At 44.1% G+C, this 20,000-nt stretch overlaps 1 protein-coding gene across 1 annotated transcript in view; it reads left to right on the top strand.

The window, feature by feature from the left end:
* The first annotated feature begins 7,789 nt into the window (after window positions 1-7,789).
* The window catches only part of LOC138946697 (uncharacterized), a 14,304-nt gene continuing 2,093 nt past the window's right edge, over window positions 7,790-20,000 (top strand). The window contains exons 1-4 of the mRNA XM_070318108.1: window positions 7,790-8,083; window positions 11,877-12,061; window positions 14,424-14,675; window positions 15,743-15,898. Coding sequence (XP_070174209.1) covers window positions 7,984-8,083; window positions 11,877-12,061; window positions 14,424-14,675; window positions 15,743-15,898 — 693 coding nt within the window. The 5' untranslated portion in view covers window positions 7,790-7,983. The remainder of the gene's footprint in view (window positions 8,084-11,876; window positions 12,062-14,423; window positions 14,676-15,742; window positions 15,899-20,000) is intronic.

Here is a 20,000-nt window from a genome sequence, read left to right as displayed (position 1 = left end):
TCTCTCTCTCTCCTCTAAAATATGACATAAAAATGGAAAATGTTCCTGATGGACGCCACGTTGTTAGTCGAATGATAAAGCTGGCAGCTCGTAACTGACAACAATGTGCACGCAGCGAGAGACAAACCATCTAAGTGTTTTGCTTGCTTTTGCACTTTGCTTGCTGATGTATCTAAGGACAATGGTAAACGAGAGAAGAATGGAGGCTGTTGGGTAATGTTTGATAATTAGCTTTTGGGAAACAGCAGGCTATATAATCACAGACCAATTAACAACAACTTAAAATGTAGTGGTGTCACTGTGACTGAACAAACGTTTCATTTTTGTTTCCATTTGCACGGACCGATGTATTTACACATGTTGTCAACAAAATGACATAAGCATCCTTTAAAAAGAAAGAAAGTGTAGAGCCGGAAAGTAAATTGGTGGACAAAATTAAACATTTAGAGACAACTTTTAGTGAAAATATTTTGTTTATTTTGGAAAAGAATTAATTGCAATTCGACAAAAGAAAATTGACGGAATGATTATAAGAACCCGTACAAAATGGATTTCGATCGGACGGTGAATATTTTTGTAATTTTGAAAAAATTAGACATGTAATAATAAAGGAAGTACAACCATATTATGATGATTTATATACATTCGATGAAAAAGATGTTTTATTTGATGATCAGATGCCAGTGATCGGCAAGGAATCGGCGGAGATTCGTTGCTGGGTATCATAGCGAGCGCACACTGCATAACATAGACACAGAAACTGTAAAGTACAAGTCTCTGATACACATCAAACAAAGTTAATCGTCGCAATGCGGGCCGGTCAGTAGCGAGCGAATTGCTAGAGAAAAAAGCTTTGGTCACTAAAAGGGGCTCTTACTATGCCACACCGCTTAAACCCCGAACAAAGTTATTTTTGGACACATTCTATGGAGCAGCAGAACCAGAACTTCAACTCTCAACACCCAATAAAAAAGATAATGTATGCTCTCATATTAAGAAGAGTCACATTCTTTACATGGATACAAAGCAAGAGTTACCTCCCTTGGGTTCTGGAACATTCCGGTAGTTTCGCCGGAGTGCAGTTGGTTTTGTTCATTCATTCTTCTGATAAGGGAAATTAAGAAACTCTAATGTCATATACATACGCACACACGGCAAAGGGAAGTGTCTGCAGTTTATTATGGGGGCCCAGGAGGCCCCCATTTATACGGATAGTTATTTTGATGGGGGCCATGGGCAGCGCCATTTTGTTGTGAAATACGTCATCAGTTTGTGTACACAGGAAGTTGTGACATCCGTCACCCTATGGGAGGGGCGAAGGCAACATTGTACATCAGTAGAAAGTTGTGAAATCCGTCACCCTATGGGAGTGGTGAAGGCAAAATTGGTCATCACTGAGTTTGTGTAACACAGGAAGTTGTGAAATACGTCACCCTATGGGAGGGGTGAAGGCAAAATTGTTCAACAAAAACATCATAGGTCGAACTGTGCAGGGTCAACAGCAACAAACTCAAACCATTCGTTGGCCAATAATGATTTTAACAATGTTGTGTCGTTTTTTGTTATGTTTTATTTGTTGATCAATTGATAAATATGTCCTTCCAACATATTACAAATCAAACAGAAATAAAGTCTTAGAGAACTACAATAATTATTGTTGCCGTCAAAACCTTGCAAGGCCTCAACAACTGACAAAGCTTTGTGTGGAAGAATGGGGAAGAATCTATTTTTATGCACAAGGTCAAGGGATCTACAATAATGTTTGCACGTTTTAAAAGTTGCCGAAAAAAAATTATGACTAGTATTACATTCTGTTTTGTCGAATCATAGCATTTAAAACTTAAAAATTGAGAAAAAATAGTTTTTATTATCACACGCCGAAACCACACGCCGAAGCATATCCGATCGATCGATCGGCCCATGTCTGCCAGTAGCGGTTAGGTATAATAGCACTAAATTCACTGATTGAGCAATGAAGAGTTTGTGGCTGGGTGGTAAGATTTTGGTGCGTGTGGGCGCTAGACCTAACTTTTAAAATCTAAATTATAAATTGACAGCTTGTTACACAAACATTCTTAAATCATAAAAGAATTCATTTTTCACCAAGACAAGATCAGTACAATTCGAAGTTTTGAAAGACAGTTTGAAAAAAGAAAAGCCCGTAAGCAGGGTCACGCAAGGTCGTGGTTCTCGTAGCAGACGCGCGACGGTTTATGCCTACCGCCAGTTCCTCTGAACAGTCAAAAACCATCGCTAAAGTTCTTGTGAATCACAGCCGTTTGTTTCGTATAGATTCAGAGATACATAATAACGTGCTATTGCAGATAAGCTTACAGCGAGTCGCATTCAAATTACAAACTGACGACTACATTGTGAAAAAGGAAACTGGATCACAAGGGTTCACGATGGCTCAGAGGTAAGATAAACCACGCAAAAATGAATTTTTTGAAAATTGCTCGCTCTTTACGGAGGGCACCTAGGATGTTCTCAAGCGGTGAGTGTTTAAATGAAAGGGTGTTTGTGATGGTTTACGGGAAGCTTACTGTGCCTTTAAACTTTTGAGTTGGTATGATTGTAATGCATGTATAGCAGATCAGACGAAGAATTAAAGAAATAAACGGGAAAAAAACAAAACTACAAAAACCCAAGCAAACAAGCAAACTAACAATCTAACTAACTAACCAACCAACTAGCTAACTAGCTAACTAACTAACTAACTAACTAACTAACTGGCTGACTGGCTGACTGACTGACTGACTGACTAACTAACTAGCCCGTTAACTTACTAAACAAAGTCACTGACCAACAAAATATAGCACCAAATGTGTCAAACCTACTTCCTTTTGCAAAGTTGCATTTAGATATACCGTCAAATTAAATATTCTCATCATGAAGCACGGTTGGGTTATGAGCGTGTGAATATCAAATATTTGTTCTTTGACTTGAACCGACAAAAACCGAATTCTATGGAGGTCAAAATATACAGAAGCTGCCAGAATCCCCCAAAACCGACACAGTGTCAAAATGCAAGATACACTAGAACCTCCATTTTAAGATCTTCCAAAATCTAAAAAAATCAGGTCTTAAAAAGGAGGGAGTCTTAAAATGGGGGTAAATTCACAGAGGTTATTAACAAAAAGTCTGTGAAAACAAGGTCTTAAACTCCCGTTTAAGACCTTGTTGGGGGGTCTTAAAAGGGGGTGGGGGGTTCCACTATATTAAAGGCTTCAAACATGCAGTATGATAGGATGGGGGGGGGGGGGGGGGCCCGGGTAGCTCAGGTGGTAGAGCACTGGACTTGTGATCGAAAGGTCGCTGGTTTGAATCCGGGCCGGGACGGACACGGGTCAACTTTATGTGCAGACCCAGAGACGGTATAATATTAATAATAATAATAATAATAATAATAATAATAATAATAATAATAATAATAATAATAAATGAGCATTTATATAGCGCAACATCATAACTTTACAATCATGCTCTTTGCGCTTGACACATTTAAAATTAAAACACAGTTATACAAGCATTTATAATTACAAAGTCTACATTCATAGTCAGCAACGCTGAATTAAAAGCATACACCATCAAACATACATTACAAAATATTCTTCCACTAACTAAGTAATAAAAACATGAATAAAATAGGTAGTGAAAACAAGGTATCCATCTCCCACGTAACCTCGGTCATTCTGCCATAAGTGCAGATGGCTGATACCACCTAAACACGCATACACTTGTGTATCTCATCTAAAGTCGGGAACATGCCCCTAATGGCTTTGCCGTGAGGGCGTAAAACTTGAATTTCTCAGTATGATAGGAGAACATAGAGAGGGCTCTTCCCGCTCACAACTACTTTGCGCTACAGTCTCAAGTGTTGACACAGTTAACACCAGTTATTTGTACAGGGGTGAATTAGCAAAGATGTTCAGCTGTACGTTTTCAGTGTTCAGCATTGTAGGTTTACAAGTATTCCGAGAGCAAGTTTATAAGCTCTTTAGTTTAGATGTGTGTTTGATCAATCTCACTAATTGTTGTTATTCCCCGGAGTTGTAGACTGGTACGTAACACAGTGTTCTGTACTTTCAATTTACTTGTTTGATTAAGTCCACTGAAGGATTTTGCCCATGTAATTTGAGCAGAGGACCAATATTATGGGTATTTTCTCAGGGAGGCGAAAAAAATAACCCAAACTACCTTCCTTTATATATGTTAGAACATGTTAAGAAAAAAATCACAAGCCGAAACATCTGTCGGTGGTGAAATTCGAATATTAGCGAAGCTTGAATTACCGTAAAGTACCTATAGGTGCTCAGTTTTGAGCGAACGACCACCCCCCCCCCCCCCCCACTTTAAGTAAAAAAATGTGTACAGTGGAACGCCCTTTTTAAGACCTTGAAAAATCTGAGAAAATCAGGTCTTACTAGAGGGAGTCTTAAAATGGGGGTACATTTGAAGAGGTTAGGCCAAAAAAAAAATAGGTCTGTTTACAGTAACCCGACCGACCCTAGTTTTGAGGCCCGACCCTAATCATTTTTTTGGATCGTCTGAAAAAAAAACCCCGCATCCAAAATAGAGCTGTTTGCGCTCAAACAGCAGACGACGAAAGGGAGGTAAGCTCAAAGTACTGTTTATAGTTATGTTGGGCAAAAACAGGGATTGATGAGAAGAAATGAACTGTGAAACATCATATAGAGAGGGGAGAAAAAAAAGGAAAAAAAATGGAAAAAAAAACCAAACAAAGCCGACCTACCGACCCTATTTTTTCACCCTATGTTACCGTAAACAGACCTATTTTTTTTGGCCTTATGAACAAAAAGTCCAAGAAAACATGGTCTTAAAAGGGAGGGAGTCTCACATTGGGGGGGGGGGGGGGGGTCTTAAAATAGGGGTTTCACTGTATTCGGTACTGTGCGAACCTTGTAAACGCTCATCTTCTGTATTTGGACCAACGGCGTCAAGAAAAAAATAGTTATTTTATCGAATGGAAAATTCCGCACACAATACGGGGCCCGGTAGCTCAGTTGGTAGAGCACTTGACTTGTGATCCTGTGGTCGCAGGTTCGAATTACGGGCCGGGACGGACGCGGGTCAACTTTATGTGCAGACACAGAGACGGTATCCATGTTCCACCCCCCCTGGCACATAAACGATCTTGGTCCTTCTGCCATAAGTGCAGGTGGCTGAATACACCTAAACACGCAGACACCTGGTAGCGCGACTCTGTTGCTGCTAGCTTTCCACTGGGAGGAAGCGACCCGAAGAGTGAACAATGACAACATGCTGCAATGTACTCCTAGTTCTACTTTGCCACTGCTGCAGTCCCTGGATTGCTATGCCAAAACAGGACCCCTGCAACACGAGAAAATTACTCCCACGTACGAAAATTGTACTCCCTTTACAAAAAAAACTACTCCCCCATAACACGAGAAAATAACTTCCAACGACAGGTGTGTTCCGAGTCAACATTTCGGTCGAAAATGTTACTCCCCTGACGAATAAATAATGAATACATTATTCCACCCTAACACGAGCAATTTACTGCCCACGCCAGGTGTACGAAACTTTTACTCCCCTGTCCCCTGTTAGTCTTGGTGGTGGAAGGGGTGGATGGAGGGTAGCGCGACATTTGTTAGCGCGAGATCACATTTTGGCATTATCCCTTCGCACGCATCCCATTTTCGCGTACGAGATTTTTACTGGAAGTAAAAAATTGGGGAGTCAACATTTTGTGGAGGGAGTCATTTTTTCGTAACTTGGGGAGTTCTTTTCTCGTACGAAAGGTGTACTCGGAGTAAGAATTTCGTACGAAATGTTTACTCGGGAGTAATTTTTTCGTGGAGTAAAAATTCGTGCTACACCGTCGTAGATTTGGGAGACTCATCTGATATTGTTGCAGAGCTCAGATCTTGGGGATATAAAGAAATCGAGTGAACTAACTGTTGGTTTAAACAAGGTTTTATTCAGTTAAACATGGTACAGTAGGGGCGGGGATATAGCTCAGTTGGTAGCGCGCTGGATTTGTATTCAGTTGGCCGCTGTCAGCGTGAGTTCGATCCCAGGTTCGGCGGAAATTTATTTCAGAGTCAACTTTGTGTGCACTGAGACTCTCTTCGGTGTCCGAACCCTCCCCCCGTGTACACTACATTGGGTGTGCACGTTAAAGATCCCACGATTGACAAAAGGGTCTTTCCTGGCAAAATTGCTTAGGCAAAGTTAATAATTGTCTACCTATACCCGTGTGACTTGGAATAATAGGCCGTGAAAGGTAAATATGCGCCGAAATGGCTGCAATCTACTGGCCGTATAAAATTTCATCTCACACGGCATTACTGCAGAGCGCCTAGAACTGTACCCACGGAATATGCGCGATATAAGCCTCATTGATTGATTGATTGAGTAGTAAAACAAGAAGTACTAGGGACACGAACTCAAGCGAAAGCTTATATTACGTGCTCTATTACGTGAACTAACTGTTGTTTGAATACGCTGTGACTGACTTACAGCTTACTGCTTACACACGAACCGTGTGTCACAGGGAAAGAGTTCGAATCCCGGTCGCTGCCGCCTGGTGGGTTAAAAGTGGAGTTTTTTTCCGATCTCCCGGTGTAACACGAGATTTTTACTCCGGAGTAAACATTTCGTACGAAAACCTTACTCCCTTTACAAAAAAAGCACTCCCCCATTGCAGGAGAAAATTACTCCCCAAGACAGGTGAGTTCCGAGTAAACATTTCGTACAAAAATGTTACTCCCCTGACGAATAAATAACGAATAAATTACTTCACCCCAACACGAGCAATTTAACTTCCCATGCCAGGTGTACGAAATTTTTACTCCCTTGTCCCCTGTTAGTCTTGGTGGTGGAAGGGGTGGAGGGAGGGTAGCGTGACGTTCGTGTGCGCGAGATCACTTATTGGCATTATCCCTTCGCCCGCATCCCATTTTTGCGTACGAGATTTTTACTGGAAGTAAAAAAAATGGGGAGTAAAAATTTCGTGGAGGGAGTAATTTTTTCGTGCCTTGGGGAGTTCTTTTCTCGTACGAAAAGTGTACTCGGAGTAAGAATTTCGTACGAAATATTTACTCCGGAGTAAATTTTTTGTGGAGTAAAAATTTCGTGTTACACCGGGTCAACTTATGTGCGGACCTGCTAGCGACTTAACCCCCTTCGTGTGTACACGCAAGCACAAGAACAAGTGCGCACGAAAAAGATCCTGTTATCACTGTCATAGTTCGGCGGGATATAGAAACACGAAAATACCCAGCATGCCTCCCCGAAATCGGCGTATGCTGCCTGAATGGCGGGGTAAAAACGGTCATACACGTAAAAATCCACTCGTGCTAAAAACATGAGTGAATTCGAACGTGGGAGGCTAAGCCCATGAACGAAGAAGAAGAAGAGGAGACTGCTTACACATGAACCGTGTGTGTCACAGAGAAAGGGGGCAGACATGTTTGCACAGAAACACATCATATTTACATTTTATTCCAAGTGATTAAATACCGCTATTTCTCACGAGCAACTGATCATGCACAGGGTACAGCACCTGGTAAACGCCCAACCCCTACTTTAGAGCAAAATTTGTGCATATAAGGGGGTGGGCAATAACAAGGTACGGTACTATCCGCATTAACTAGAAATGAAATTTTTTGGCCGGTGTATTTGTGAAAATAAAGGAGGGCGGAGGGAGTGGGGGTGGGGGGGGGGGTGGGAGGAGGGGGGTGGTGGATGGAGGACAGGGGGACGCCAACCGATCAGCCGTTCCGCTTTTGATAGCAACCGACAGTTTTGCTCGCGAGAAAGAAGCTATCGTTACGTTATTGCACTTTGGTTTGATTGCATCATATATGCATGGTCTACCCTGCTGCGTAAGTGATCTCCTTTGAGTTTTGAGTATTATCGTCTTGCGTTTGAAGAAATACCTGTTAAAACACACACACGCAACGCAAGGTGCCAAGAAGCAGACGATCGTTCGCGATCATGCAGACAATCGGGTGGGAAAATGTGAATGTGTCACAGGATAAAAGGGAAGCATGGCTGGTCACCGCCTTGTCTGGTCCTCATCTTCTTTGTGAAGCAGGTGTGTACACAACTGTTTTGACCATTACGTATGATTTTTATTAGGGAGGGGGGGAGAGGGGGTGATGAGTTGTTTCCCCCTCACCATGCCCCGCTTTGCTTTAGGCAGCCAGACCAAGAATCCTTTTCCATTTTAGTTGTTTTCAGTCTGTGGAGGCTGCCTGCTAAGGTAGTCCTTAATCGAGCTCGAAGTCGACTTCGCGAAGTCTTTTTACCGAAAACTCTGTGCTTAATCGTCATGCGGCCAGCTTCGCAAAATATACTTCGCGTAGTCGACTTGGCCCAGTTAAGGTCAGGCTTCAGGCGATGTGAGACACCAAGCACATCTGAATAAACAAATGAAGAAATTGGTAATCTTTCTTTGGGATAACCAGCCTGAGAATCCCAAAATTGTCATTCACTCTCAGCCTGTAAACAACTGGTGCACCTGTCAAGTCTGTCTTTAATTGGGCGATGTCGATTTCGCGAAGTCTAGCCCACAAAGCTCGCTGCGCGAAACTGTGGCACTGAATTTTCGGTAAAATGACGTCGCGAAGTCTTCATTAAGTTAACTTCAGGATCTCAAATAAGGACAGCTTTTTGGTAGCGTGGGACGGGTAACTCTTGAAGAAATATACACATTCCCCGTCACGGTGTCTCGCTATCGCTCTGTGCTTCGCCCAAGCAGCCTGAGTATAAATTATAGTATAATATGTTTCATTGTAAGGTCTGGTGCTCACCTATGTAACTTCAGCAGGACAGACGACGCACTGCGGATTATCCCAGCCCGCTACACGTTGCATGAAAGGAAAACAGGCCAAGTACTCGTCATAATCCCTATCGCGCTGCATCAATAATAGGCAGTGCGTCGTCTGTGCCGCTGAAACTGCGCAGGTATATCCTGCCCTTTTAAGCGTGTTCAGCATCTCGAAGCTGGTACATTCACTGGGCGATGCAAGACGCAAAGGTCTGCCAGAAATAACAGTAAAAGGGTCCCCATCTGCTTAAGTCAACCAGCCTGAGAATCTGTTTCAGGCATGGTAATTCTGCAAGAACTCTTGTACCTGTTTGGTGAGACTCGAAGCGTCAGTAGAACGAAAGCAATACCCCCTCTCCTCCCATCGCTACACGTACATGCTTCAGCAATCCAGGATGATAATCCATTTCAGATTGACAGCGGAAGCTGGTGCACCCAAAAATGTTGTCCCTAATTGAGCCCGAAGTCGACTTCGCGAAGTCTTTTTACCGAAAATTCAGTCCTAAAGCTCCGTGTGGCCAGCTTCGCGAAGTCTTTTTACCGAAAATTCAGTCCTAAAGCTCCGTGCGGCCAGCTTCGCGAAGTCTTTTTACCGAAAATTCAGTCCTAAAGCTCCGTGCGGCCAGCTTCGCGAAGTCTTTTTACCGAAAATTCAGTCCTAAAGCTCCGTGCGGCCAGCTTCGCGAAGTCTTTTTACCGAAAATTCAGTCCTAAAGCTCCGTGTGGCCAGCTTCGCGAAGTCTTTTTACCGAAAATTCAGTCCTAAAGCTCCGTGTGGCCAGCTTCGCGAAGTCTTTTTACCGAAAATTCAGTCCTAAAGCTCCGTGCGGCCAGCTTCGCGAAGTCTTTTTACCGAAAATTCAGTCCTAAAGCTCCGTGCGGCCAGCTTCGCGAAGTCTTTTTACCGAAAATTCAGTTCTAAAGCTCCGTGTGGCCAGCTTCGCGAAGTCTTTTTACCGAAAATTCAGTCCTAAAGCTCCGTGTGGCCAGCTTCGCGAAGTATACTTTGCCTAGTCGACTTCGCCCAGTTAAGGACATGTAGTGTCCTGTATGCAGACGATGCATCTAACATGTTGGGAATGATCTCCCTTGTTTGACTATTGCATGCTGGTTGTAAGCCGGGACACATCATGGAAGCATACATCTGAATACATGATTGGAACTCAAGAGTTCGGTTGTCCATTACCTCTGTTCTTAGAGAACGTATGGTGTTTGAGTGTGTGCAAGCATGGGCCAAGTCACATACAACAACACCACAATGAGTTTATTTAGTCAACGCACAACACAAGAAACGTAATAAAGACATTCTTCCTGTCACTATACCCCTCCTGGCTTCAACCAAAGAGCCTGAGCACCTTCTCCATGTTATGCATTTTCTGTCTGGCAAAGTCGGCCTACTCGATTCATTGCCAGTGCGAGATACGAAAGTCTAGTGGGCAGAAGAAAAACAAACCGTCACGCTCATAAGAAAAATACCTATCTCAGTGTTAGGCATTTCTGTTGTGAAACTACAGGGGAAGCTACTGGAAGGGTATCTATCATGTGTTAGGGAGTACAAACTCTCAGACCATGGGAAACCATTGCCACGGTAACGTAAGCAAAACTGCCGATCTCGTTTCTTGAGTTAGGCACTTTGATACAGGAAGACTTGTTTTGAGAATGTGAAAGTATGCAAAAGCTCTGTGTGGGTTGTTATACAGTTTTGCTGATTAAAAATGATAGCTGTCAGCTTTTTATCTCACGTTTATCCAGCTGTCACCGCTCGAGATAGGCAGTTTGCAACTTACAACTAAAATGAGATAGGCAGATTGTTTAGAAACAAAAAAAAAGCTTTGTGCGTTTTTCTCAAAACATCCAAAAATGACATAGGCAATTATCTTATGAGCGTGACGAAACATTATCCACCTAAATGTTTTCAGGATCCCAGGCTTTGTTTCAGCCAATCAGCCAACCAATGAGAACCAATATAAGCATATCTCTGGTACGCTCGTTAGAACTAGATTCGCCATCTCCCCCTCTCGGAGTGCCTTCCCGCCCAACCTCCCTTTGTTTCAGTATTTTTTCGTTCTTGTTTTGTTATGAATGTAATGTGCGTATGTTTTAAGTGTTTGTATATATGGGACAGGTTGTAAGATTAGCCTTTGCCTAAACCTCTATCTTTTCGTAATAAAGTTTAATTTCAGTTTTAGTTTCAGTCAAGTGCTTGAGCATCCAGTCGGTAGCGGCCTTGGCGTAAAACCTGTTTGCCGCGCAATACTGTGTGGCAGCTCGCTTTCCCCAGAGAGAAAGCAGCCCGAATGAGCGCTTCTGGGGTGATAACGCGAGACAACTCCTGTGATTTTGCCGCGAGGTGGCGCCAGTTACCAGCCGAAAGAAAGAAGGGGCATAACCTCACCAGAACCGACCATTGTCTGTTTACCGTATAAAATGCACGACTTACACACGAACTGTTACCAAACCGATATGCTATTTGGGACCAATGCAAGTCGTTTTTCCTTTCTCGTGTGATCTTGCCGCAAGGTGGCGCCAGTTACCAGCCGAAAGAAAGAGGGGGCATAACCTCACCAGAACCGCCCATTTCCATGAGGGTAACCTCACAGGACTATAAATATGATACCGTGCCCTTATCCTTATTGTCTGTCTGCGTCAAAGACCTTTGGGTCGACGTACTAGTAAATGTGACCCTCCACCACGGAATGAGTCGCATGTTACCTTTGCATGTGATTTTCATATTTTTACATTTTTCTAAAGAGTTTTATGCTCTATCCAGTGGTGAAAACCGTTTTAGAAAAGAGCAAACACTGTTTGAGTTATAAGCCTGTGACTAAGGTGACCCCCACACTGTTACCAGACACTCCCCTGACTTTTATTCAGCCTAGCGCAGAACCGCGCGAGGTGACATGCGACTCATTTCGTGGTGGAGGGTCACAAATGTAGCGTTTTGTTTTGTCAATAATAAACGTTCCAATTCTACCTGCCATTCTTGTTGTTTTTATTCTGAATATTGGAACGTTAGCAGTCTATCTGTTTTTAGATTTGTTTTTCTTATCCGTTGCAGGCGTTTTCAGTCTGTGGAAGTTGGTGCAGTTGTTGGGCAATGCCAAACACGCAGCTCTGGTTCAGGGCTTGCTGGACTATCCCGACATTGTGGCTGCTCACTGCGACCTGCTCACACTGACCGTTAGGTGCTGTTGTCATCCTGAGCTAGCGAGGATCCACCTTCAGGACAGGCTTCCTGTCAAGGTGAGTTTATTCATGGGTGGGATTCTTCCGGTATATTCCGGAAATCCGGATTCGTAATGTCTGTGGTGACGGGTTTTTTGGTTGTTAATTATACAAATCCTTCTGCGTCTGGCCGGCCCCCAGACCCCCCCTTATAATTCTTCAGGATTCATGACATTTGTCAGTCCCACGCATGGTTTGTGGCATTTGACAGTTCAAATTATCAGTGCGCCCCTCCAACATCCGCACACATCTTCCCCCCCCCCCCCTTAAACCTTCCCCGTCATCTGGCATCTTACCCCAATATATGTACAGTGGAGGGTGGGGATGTAGCTCAGTCGGTAGCGCGCTGGATTTGTATCCAGTTGGCCGCTGTCAGCGTGAGTTCGTCCCCACGTTCGGCGAGAGATTTATTTCTCAGAGTCAACTTTGTGTGCAGACTCTCCTCGGTGTCCGAACACCCCCCGTGTGTACACGCAAGCACAAGACCAAGTGCGCACGAAAACGATCCTGTAATCCATGTCAGAGTTCGGTGGGTTATAGAAACACGAAAATACCCAGCATGCTTCCTCCGAAAACGGCGTATGGCTGCCTAAATGGCGGGGTAAAAAACGGTCATACACGTAAAATTCCACTCGTGCAAAAACACGAGTGTACGTGGGAGTTTCAGCCCACGAACGCAGAAGAAGAAGTACAGTGGAATCCCCTTTAACGACCTCCAAACATCTGCGAAAATCAGGTCTTGAAAAGGAGGGAGTCTTAAAAAGGAGGGAGTCTTAAAAAGGAGGGAGTCTTAAAAAGGAGGGAGTCTTAAAAAGGAGGGAGTCTTAAAATGGAGGGAGTCTTAAAAAGGAGGGAGTCTTAAAAAGGAGGGAGTCTTAAAAAGGAGGGAGTCTTAAAATGGAGGGAGTCTTAAAAAGGAGGGAGTCTTAAAAAGGAGGGAGTCTTAAAAAGGAGGGAGTCTTAAAAAGGAGGGAGTCTTAAAAAGGAGGGAGTCTTAAAAAGGAGGGAGTCTTAAAAAGGAGGGAGTCTTAAAAAGGAGGGAGTCTTAAAAAGGAGGGAGTCTTAAAAAGGAGGGAGTCTTAAAATGGAGTGAGTCTTTAAAAAGGAGTGAGTCTTAAAAAGGAGGGAGTCTTAAAAAGGAGGGAATCTTAAAATGGAGGGAGTCTTAAAAAGGAGGGAGTCTTAAAAAGGAGGGAGTCTTAAAATGGAGGGAGTCTTAAAAAGGAGGGAGTCTTAAAAAGGAGGGAGTCTTAAAATGGAGGGAGTCTTAAAAAGGAGGGAGTCTTAAAAAGGAGGGAGTCTTAAAAAGGAGGGAGTCTTAAAAAGGAGGGAGTCTTAAAATGGAGGTACAGTTACAAAGACATTGAACAGAAAGTTTGAGAAAAGGGGGTCATAAACGGAAGGGAGTCTTAAATTTGGGGGTCTTAAAAAGGGTGTTCCACTGTAGTACAATCTTCCGATGACAAATCTGAGGACATGTCTACGATATCGGGATGACATGGAACGTTACAGTTTCAATTCCTCGCTAGCATAGGCCGTAGACCCCGTACAAGCTCTCGACAAAACCTCACAGTGACGAGCTCACCATGAAACAGTAGTTAGGTCTTGGAAGTCGTGAGCTTCGATTGTTTGCTTGTTTGTTTGAAACACAAAAATACCCAGCATGCATCCCCCGAAATCGGCGTATGCTGCCTGAATGGCGGGGTAAAAACGGTCATACACGTAAAAATCCACTCGTGCAAAAACACGAGTGAACGTATGAGTATCAGCCCATGAACGAAGAAGAAGTGTGTCGATCGTCCCATTGCGTGGACCTAACTCAGAACATCTCCCCAATCAACCAAAGGCCAAACCATCGCCGACACTAATACTCCCGCTCCCCACTTTTTACACACATAACGGAGCTCCACGCAGATACTCTACCTACAGGGTCATAGGAACCCCAATTTCTATTTTTAGGTGGTCTTAGGACCCGGGGTCCCAAGACCAGGAAGGCTTTTGAAAGTTTTGTGAGACCATCAAAACTGCGTTATTTGTCATATTGGGTACATTTACTCGGTTAATTCGCGTCAGAACAGATGTGACAGTAACCGTTTCCGTCTTTTATATCCAACCAGTGAATTACGGCCTTGGCCATTCTGTACGGAATCCACCAAAACTGCAGATTACTGTCTGAAAATCAGTATCAGCGGTTAGCATGATGACACAAATTCAGTGCGTCTAGGGACCTCTCCTTTCCGGTTTAGTGCGTCGGGTAACCCCCTTGAAAAGCTTCGATCATAATTATTGGTAGCACGTATAAGACGCAGGGACGCACAGTTTGAGGATCCCTTAAATTAATTCACAAACACATTTTCACCTGGAATATCTCTATTTTCAGGTGACGGTGGAGGTACAATCTTTGGGCAAAACCTCAGTAACGCTGGTCAGCCGAGTTCTGAAAACGTCCAGCCTACACTCGGACACAGTACTGGTCACCTCCCGGACAGTTCTGGTCAACATTTCCAGACGCAGCGGTCGCCCTGTGCCCTTGCCGGCTACAGCGTTGGAACCAGTGGAATTGGAGGGCACAGGGAAAGGGAGACAAACAGGGAGTGGTGTTTCTGAACAATTTTCAGCTGGTTTTGATGAGGTGGGTTTCTTGTTTAGGTGGGGTTGTGTGTACGTGTGTGTGTGTGTGTGTGTGTGTGTGTGTGTGTGTGTGTGTGTTTTATGTGTGTGTGTGTGTAGGTGTGTGTGTGTGTGTTGTGTGTGTGTGTGTATGTTTGTTATGTGTGTGTGTGTGTGTTTGTGATGTGCGTGTGTGTGTGTGTGTGTGTGTTTTATGTGTGTGTGTGTGTGTGTGTGTGTTGTGTGTGTGTGTGTATGTTTGTTATGTGTGTGTGTGTGTGTTTGTGATGTGTGTGTGTGTGTGATGTGTGTGCGTGTGTGTGTGTGTGTGTGTTTGTTATGTGTGTGTTGTGTGTGTGTGTGTGTGTGTGTGTGTGTTTTATGTGTGTGTGTGTGTGTGTTTGTTATGTGTGTGTGTGTGTATGTTTGTTATGTGTGTGTGTGTGTTTGTTATGTGTGCGTGTGAGTGTGTGTGTGTGTGTGTGTGTGTGTGTGTGTGTGCGTGCGAACGTGCGTGTGTGTGTGTGTGTGTGTGTGTGTGTTTGTTATGTGTGTGTTTGTTATGTGTGTGTGTGTGTTGTGTGTGTGTGTGTGTGTGTATGTTTGTTATGTGTGTGTGTGTGTGTGTGTTTGTTATGTGTGTGTGTGTGTTTGTTATGTGTGTGTGTGTATGTTTGTTATGTGTGTGTGTGTGTGTTTGTTATGTGTGTGTGTGTGTGTGTGTGTGTGCGCGCGTGCGAACGTGCGTGTGTGTGTGTTTGTGTGCGTGCAAAACGTACGCCCCCGGGCCCTGTTTATCGTGTTTCTCAACCACGAACCGGATAACCAAATCACCAGTCCAAAAGGAGCCTGGACAATATCGACAACGACGACGATGCTGCTGTTTTTCACGATGATGATGGAGACGAGAACGACAATAATTTTGACAAAGATGTTAGTACGGTAGTGATTGTAAACTTGTTTGCTTGTTCCATCTGTTTATTCTAGTTTGTCTAATGATCCTGCACAGTCAATATAAAACATGAATATTTTGTTAAATAAAGTCAAAGATTCCTGCACTCGTATATAACTTTTTACTGTTTTCGTCAGATTCCGGTGTCAGCTGACAACTATGACGTCACCGTTGTGTCATCAGACACTATTGCGGGGCACACCAATGAAGCGTCATATGTTCGTTACTGCTTTGGCGGCGCGAACAACACCAGACGACATCATCCTGTGTCTAAGTCCGCGTCTGCATTCAAGGTAATTTAATCTAATTTATTGGTTGATTATTCGACTGTTTTACTGGCCGATTTATCCCAGCGAAGCTGGAGGTATCCCACGAACGCTATACTGTAATTGACTCAGTAAACAAAATAGAACACATAGTCTCCTGTCCGCCCAGCCGACCTTCCCCTTGACCCTGCTTGTGACCTCGATGTTTGATGCCCCCGCAAGGGGCACGATACTCTGTAAGCACCCAAAACCTCAAAGAGATAACTGGCGGAAACCTTCCTATTAAGGATGTATGTGTTTGACTATGTGCATGCGAGGTTGTCCTTTGTGTGCGAACTGATAACTGATTGAACGATGTGTGTGTGTGTGTGTGTGTGTGTGTGTGTGTGTGTGTGTGTGTGTGTGTGTGTGTGTGTGTGTGTGTGTGTGTGTGTTACTGAGTCAGTATGTCTATTGCAACCACCAACGCAGGCCAATGAGCAGTGAAATAAATGTTATAATCTCTCTGTTGTCCACGGTTTGATCCATGTTTGTTTTGTCTATCTTTAGTGAACATTCGCTCAGTTATAACTTTATATTGACTAATTTTCCTCAGACTATCAAGCTAGCAGAGTGGCCGCGGGGATAAGAGCGACAGTATTCAAACACTGTTAACTCCCAAGTCGTGGGTTCCAATCCCACTCCCGTCAATATTTGTGTTTGTGTTCGTGCCCTGGCATCGGTCTTGAACCACCATTCCTACCCTGCTATCTGTCTGACACCACCATTCCTATCCTAACATCTGTCTGGCACCAGCATTTTTATCCTCCTGTCTGTCTGGCACCACCATTCCTATCCTGCTATCTGTATGGCACCACCATTCCTATCCTGCTATCTGTCTGGCACCACCATTCCTATCCTGCTATCTGTATGGCACCACCATTCCTATCCTGCTATCTGTATGGCACCACCATTCCTATCCTGCTATCTGTCTGGCACCACCATTCCTATCCTGCTATCTGTATGGCACCACCATTCCTATCCTGCTATCTGTATGGCACCACCATTTCTATCCTCCTGTCTGGCACCACCATTCCTACCCTGCTATCTGTCTGGCACCACCATTCCTACCCTGCTATCTGTCTGGTACCACCATTCCTATCCTCCTGTCTGTCTGGCACCACCATTCCTATCCTCCTGTCTGGCACCACCATTCCTACCCGACCATCTGTCTGGCACCACCATTCCTACCCTGCTGTCTGTCTGGCACCACCATTCCTACCCTGCTATATGTCTGGTACCACCATTCCTATCCTCCTGTCTGTCTGGCACCACCATTCCTATCCTCCTGTCTGGCACCACCATTCCTACCCGACCATCTGTCGGGCACCACCATTCCTATCCTCCTGTCTGTCTGGCACCACCATTTCTATCCTCCTGTCTGTCTGGCACCACCATTTCTATCCTCCTGTCTGTCTGGCACCACCATTCCTACCCTCCTGTCTGTCTGTCACCACCATTCCTACCCTGCTATCTGTCTGGCACCACCATTCCTACCCTGCTGTCTGTCTGGCACCACCATTCCTATCCTCCTGTCTGTCTGGTACCACCATTCCTATCCTGGCAACGATATTCCTATTCTGACATGTGTCTTGCACCACCATTCCTATCCTGCCATATCTCTGGCACCACCTTTCCTTCCATGGTATCTGTCTGGCACCACTATTCCCACCATGTCATCTGTTTGGCACCATCAATCTTATCCTGACACCACCATTCCTACCCTGGCACCGGTCTGGCACCACTATTCTTACCCTTGCACCACCACTCCTACCATGAGATCGGTCTGGCACAACCATTCTCACCCTGGCACCGGATTTGCAGCACAGCCGGGACAGATACGTACACAAACATACCCAAAAATATTGGTCGGAGTGGGATTCGAACCCACGACTTGGGAGTTAACAGTGTTTGAATACTGTAGCTCTTATCCCCGCGGCCACTCTGCTCGCTTGAAAGGTTGAGGCAGATTAGTCAATATAAAGTTATAACTGAGCGAATATTCACCAAAGACAGACAAAACAAACATGGATCAAACCGCGTGGACATCAGAGAGATTATAACATGTATTTCACTGCCCAGCTGCCTCTGTTCATGGTTGCAACTCAGTCACACACACACACACACACACACACACACACACACACACACACACACACACACACACACACACACACACATACACACACACACACACACACACACGCGCGCGCGCGCACGCACACGCTTACACAGACACAGACACACACACACACACACACACACACACACACACACACACACACACACATACACACACACACACAAACACTGACCTGTCAGTTACACTCATAGTGTAGGTATTCAAAATCATAAATGATTATTTCTCATTTATCCATGTATCCATTTTATACAAATGGAAACTGAAAGAAACACTTGCCTTGGTTTGTCATTGGTATACAGTATCACACTTGGTGTGACCAAAGTTGTTTTTAATCAATCAATAGTGCACAATGCAACACTCAACATTAAGATGAAATAATGCGTGAGGCCAATTTCTCCTGTCCACTATGGTATAGTATTTTCTCTTTTATTTTTCCTATTTACACAACATTTTTGTGTGTGAATAATATTTACTTTTCTTTTCAAGTTTAATACAATGCTATTTGGAAAAAAAATCAGATTGATTGATTTATAACCCGTTTTTTGTTTGTTTCGCCTTTCTTGCTTACCTAGTTGCCGTTGTTGATTTTTGTCAATGTGTGTTTCTCAGTACGGCTCTCTCTCTCTCTCTCTCTCTCTCTCTCTCTCTCTCTCTCTCTCTCTCTCTCTCTCTCTCTCTCTCTCTCTCTCTCTCTCTCTCTCTCTCTCTCTCTCTCTCTCTCTCTCTCTCTCTCTCTCTCTCTCTCTCTCTCTCTCTCTCTCTCAGTATTTGTTACTTGCCTTTTTCGATCTCTTCCAATTTCCTTTCAAGTGTTTATTTCATAAAGTGAATAAGTTGTTATGCGGGATGGGAGTGACCTGTGAGTCAGTCAATTCATGCGTGATTTTTCAGTGCTCAGCCTTTTCTAAAATCAGCTTTTTGTTGGCAAGCGTTGTGCTTAACAGGCAGTGCCCATACATATCGCTAGCTCTGCTAGATAGACCGCCATTTGACCTGTATTACCACGTCCATGCAACTCAACTACTAATGTTGATATCCAGAAGAGACACACAGTTCCGGAGGTTTATTTTTTCAGCGGAAGTAGAATCAATTTTACTCTCTAGACAGATTTAAAAAACAAAACAAAAAAAACGTTGGAACACGGGTGCAAAATTCCGTCTGCCACAGTCAATGCGACGAAAGAAAACTTCCTTAGCGATATCAAAACATGAACAGAACACACAATATCTGCCTATACCGCCACAGCAGAATAACAACATAACTGTGTACCTGATTTTAGTCCAAAACAGGGAAACGGACATGAAGTGTTAATAGAATTGAATGATTTTCAAGGAACCGTATACAACCGCGCATTAATAACTCACCTGTGCAGGTAGACTGTTTCAGTGATTAGGACTGATTCGATCAAACCTAAGCACAGAAGACCTTTTTTCGTAAAGAACACCAACAACGTAGAAAGGAGGAACCTTCATAGTTAAACCACGCAAAATTCGTGGGATTCTACTACCCCACAACTGCACTGTGTCGGACACTATAATTTGTGTGAAACAGCACCAACAAGGACGCTCACCTTAGTGTAAAGGCCCGGTCACACAGCCCAAAAGTCGCGTAAACGCATGAATCACGCACGAAATTCGATCCTTACGCGATTTGCGCATTTTATCAGTTTGTCTGACGTGGAATAGTTGTCCGTCGATGTTCGCCGGATCGGCGCTTTACGCGATTCCAGGCCAGTTTTGAGCAGCTCAAAACTCGGCTTCGCGGTAAGAGTTTACGCAGTATTGCGCTGTTTCACGTAATTTCTGCGTAGTTTGCGTAGTTCTTTCGCGAACAATGCGCGAAATATGCGTGGAATATCAGTGATCGTTCGCGACTGTTGAAACGGGAATGCCAAGGCGCCGCGGTTGCATCAGTTTATATATGCGCGGAACGGACGTGCGCGCTGCC

Source organism: Littorina saxatilis, linkage group LG14 (genome assembly GCF_037325665.1).
Source record: "Littorina saxatilis isolate snail1 linkage group LG14, US_GU_Lsax_2.0, whole genome shotgun sequence".
NCBI classification, from domain to species: domain Eukaryota; kingdom Metazoa; phylum Mollusca; class Gastropoda; order Littorinimorpha; family Littorinidae; genus Littorina; species Littorina saxatilis.
The sequence above is the reverse complement of the archived record's forward strand: the minus strand, read 5'-3'. Positions and strand labels throughout refer to the sequence as shown.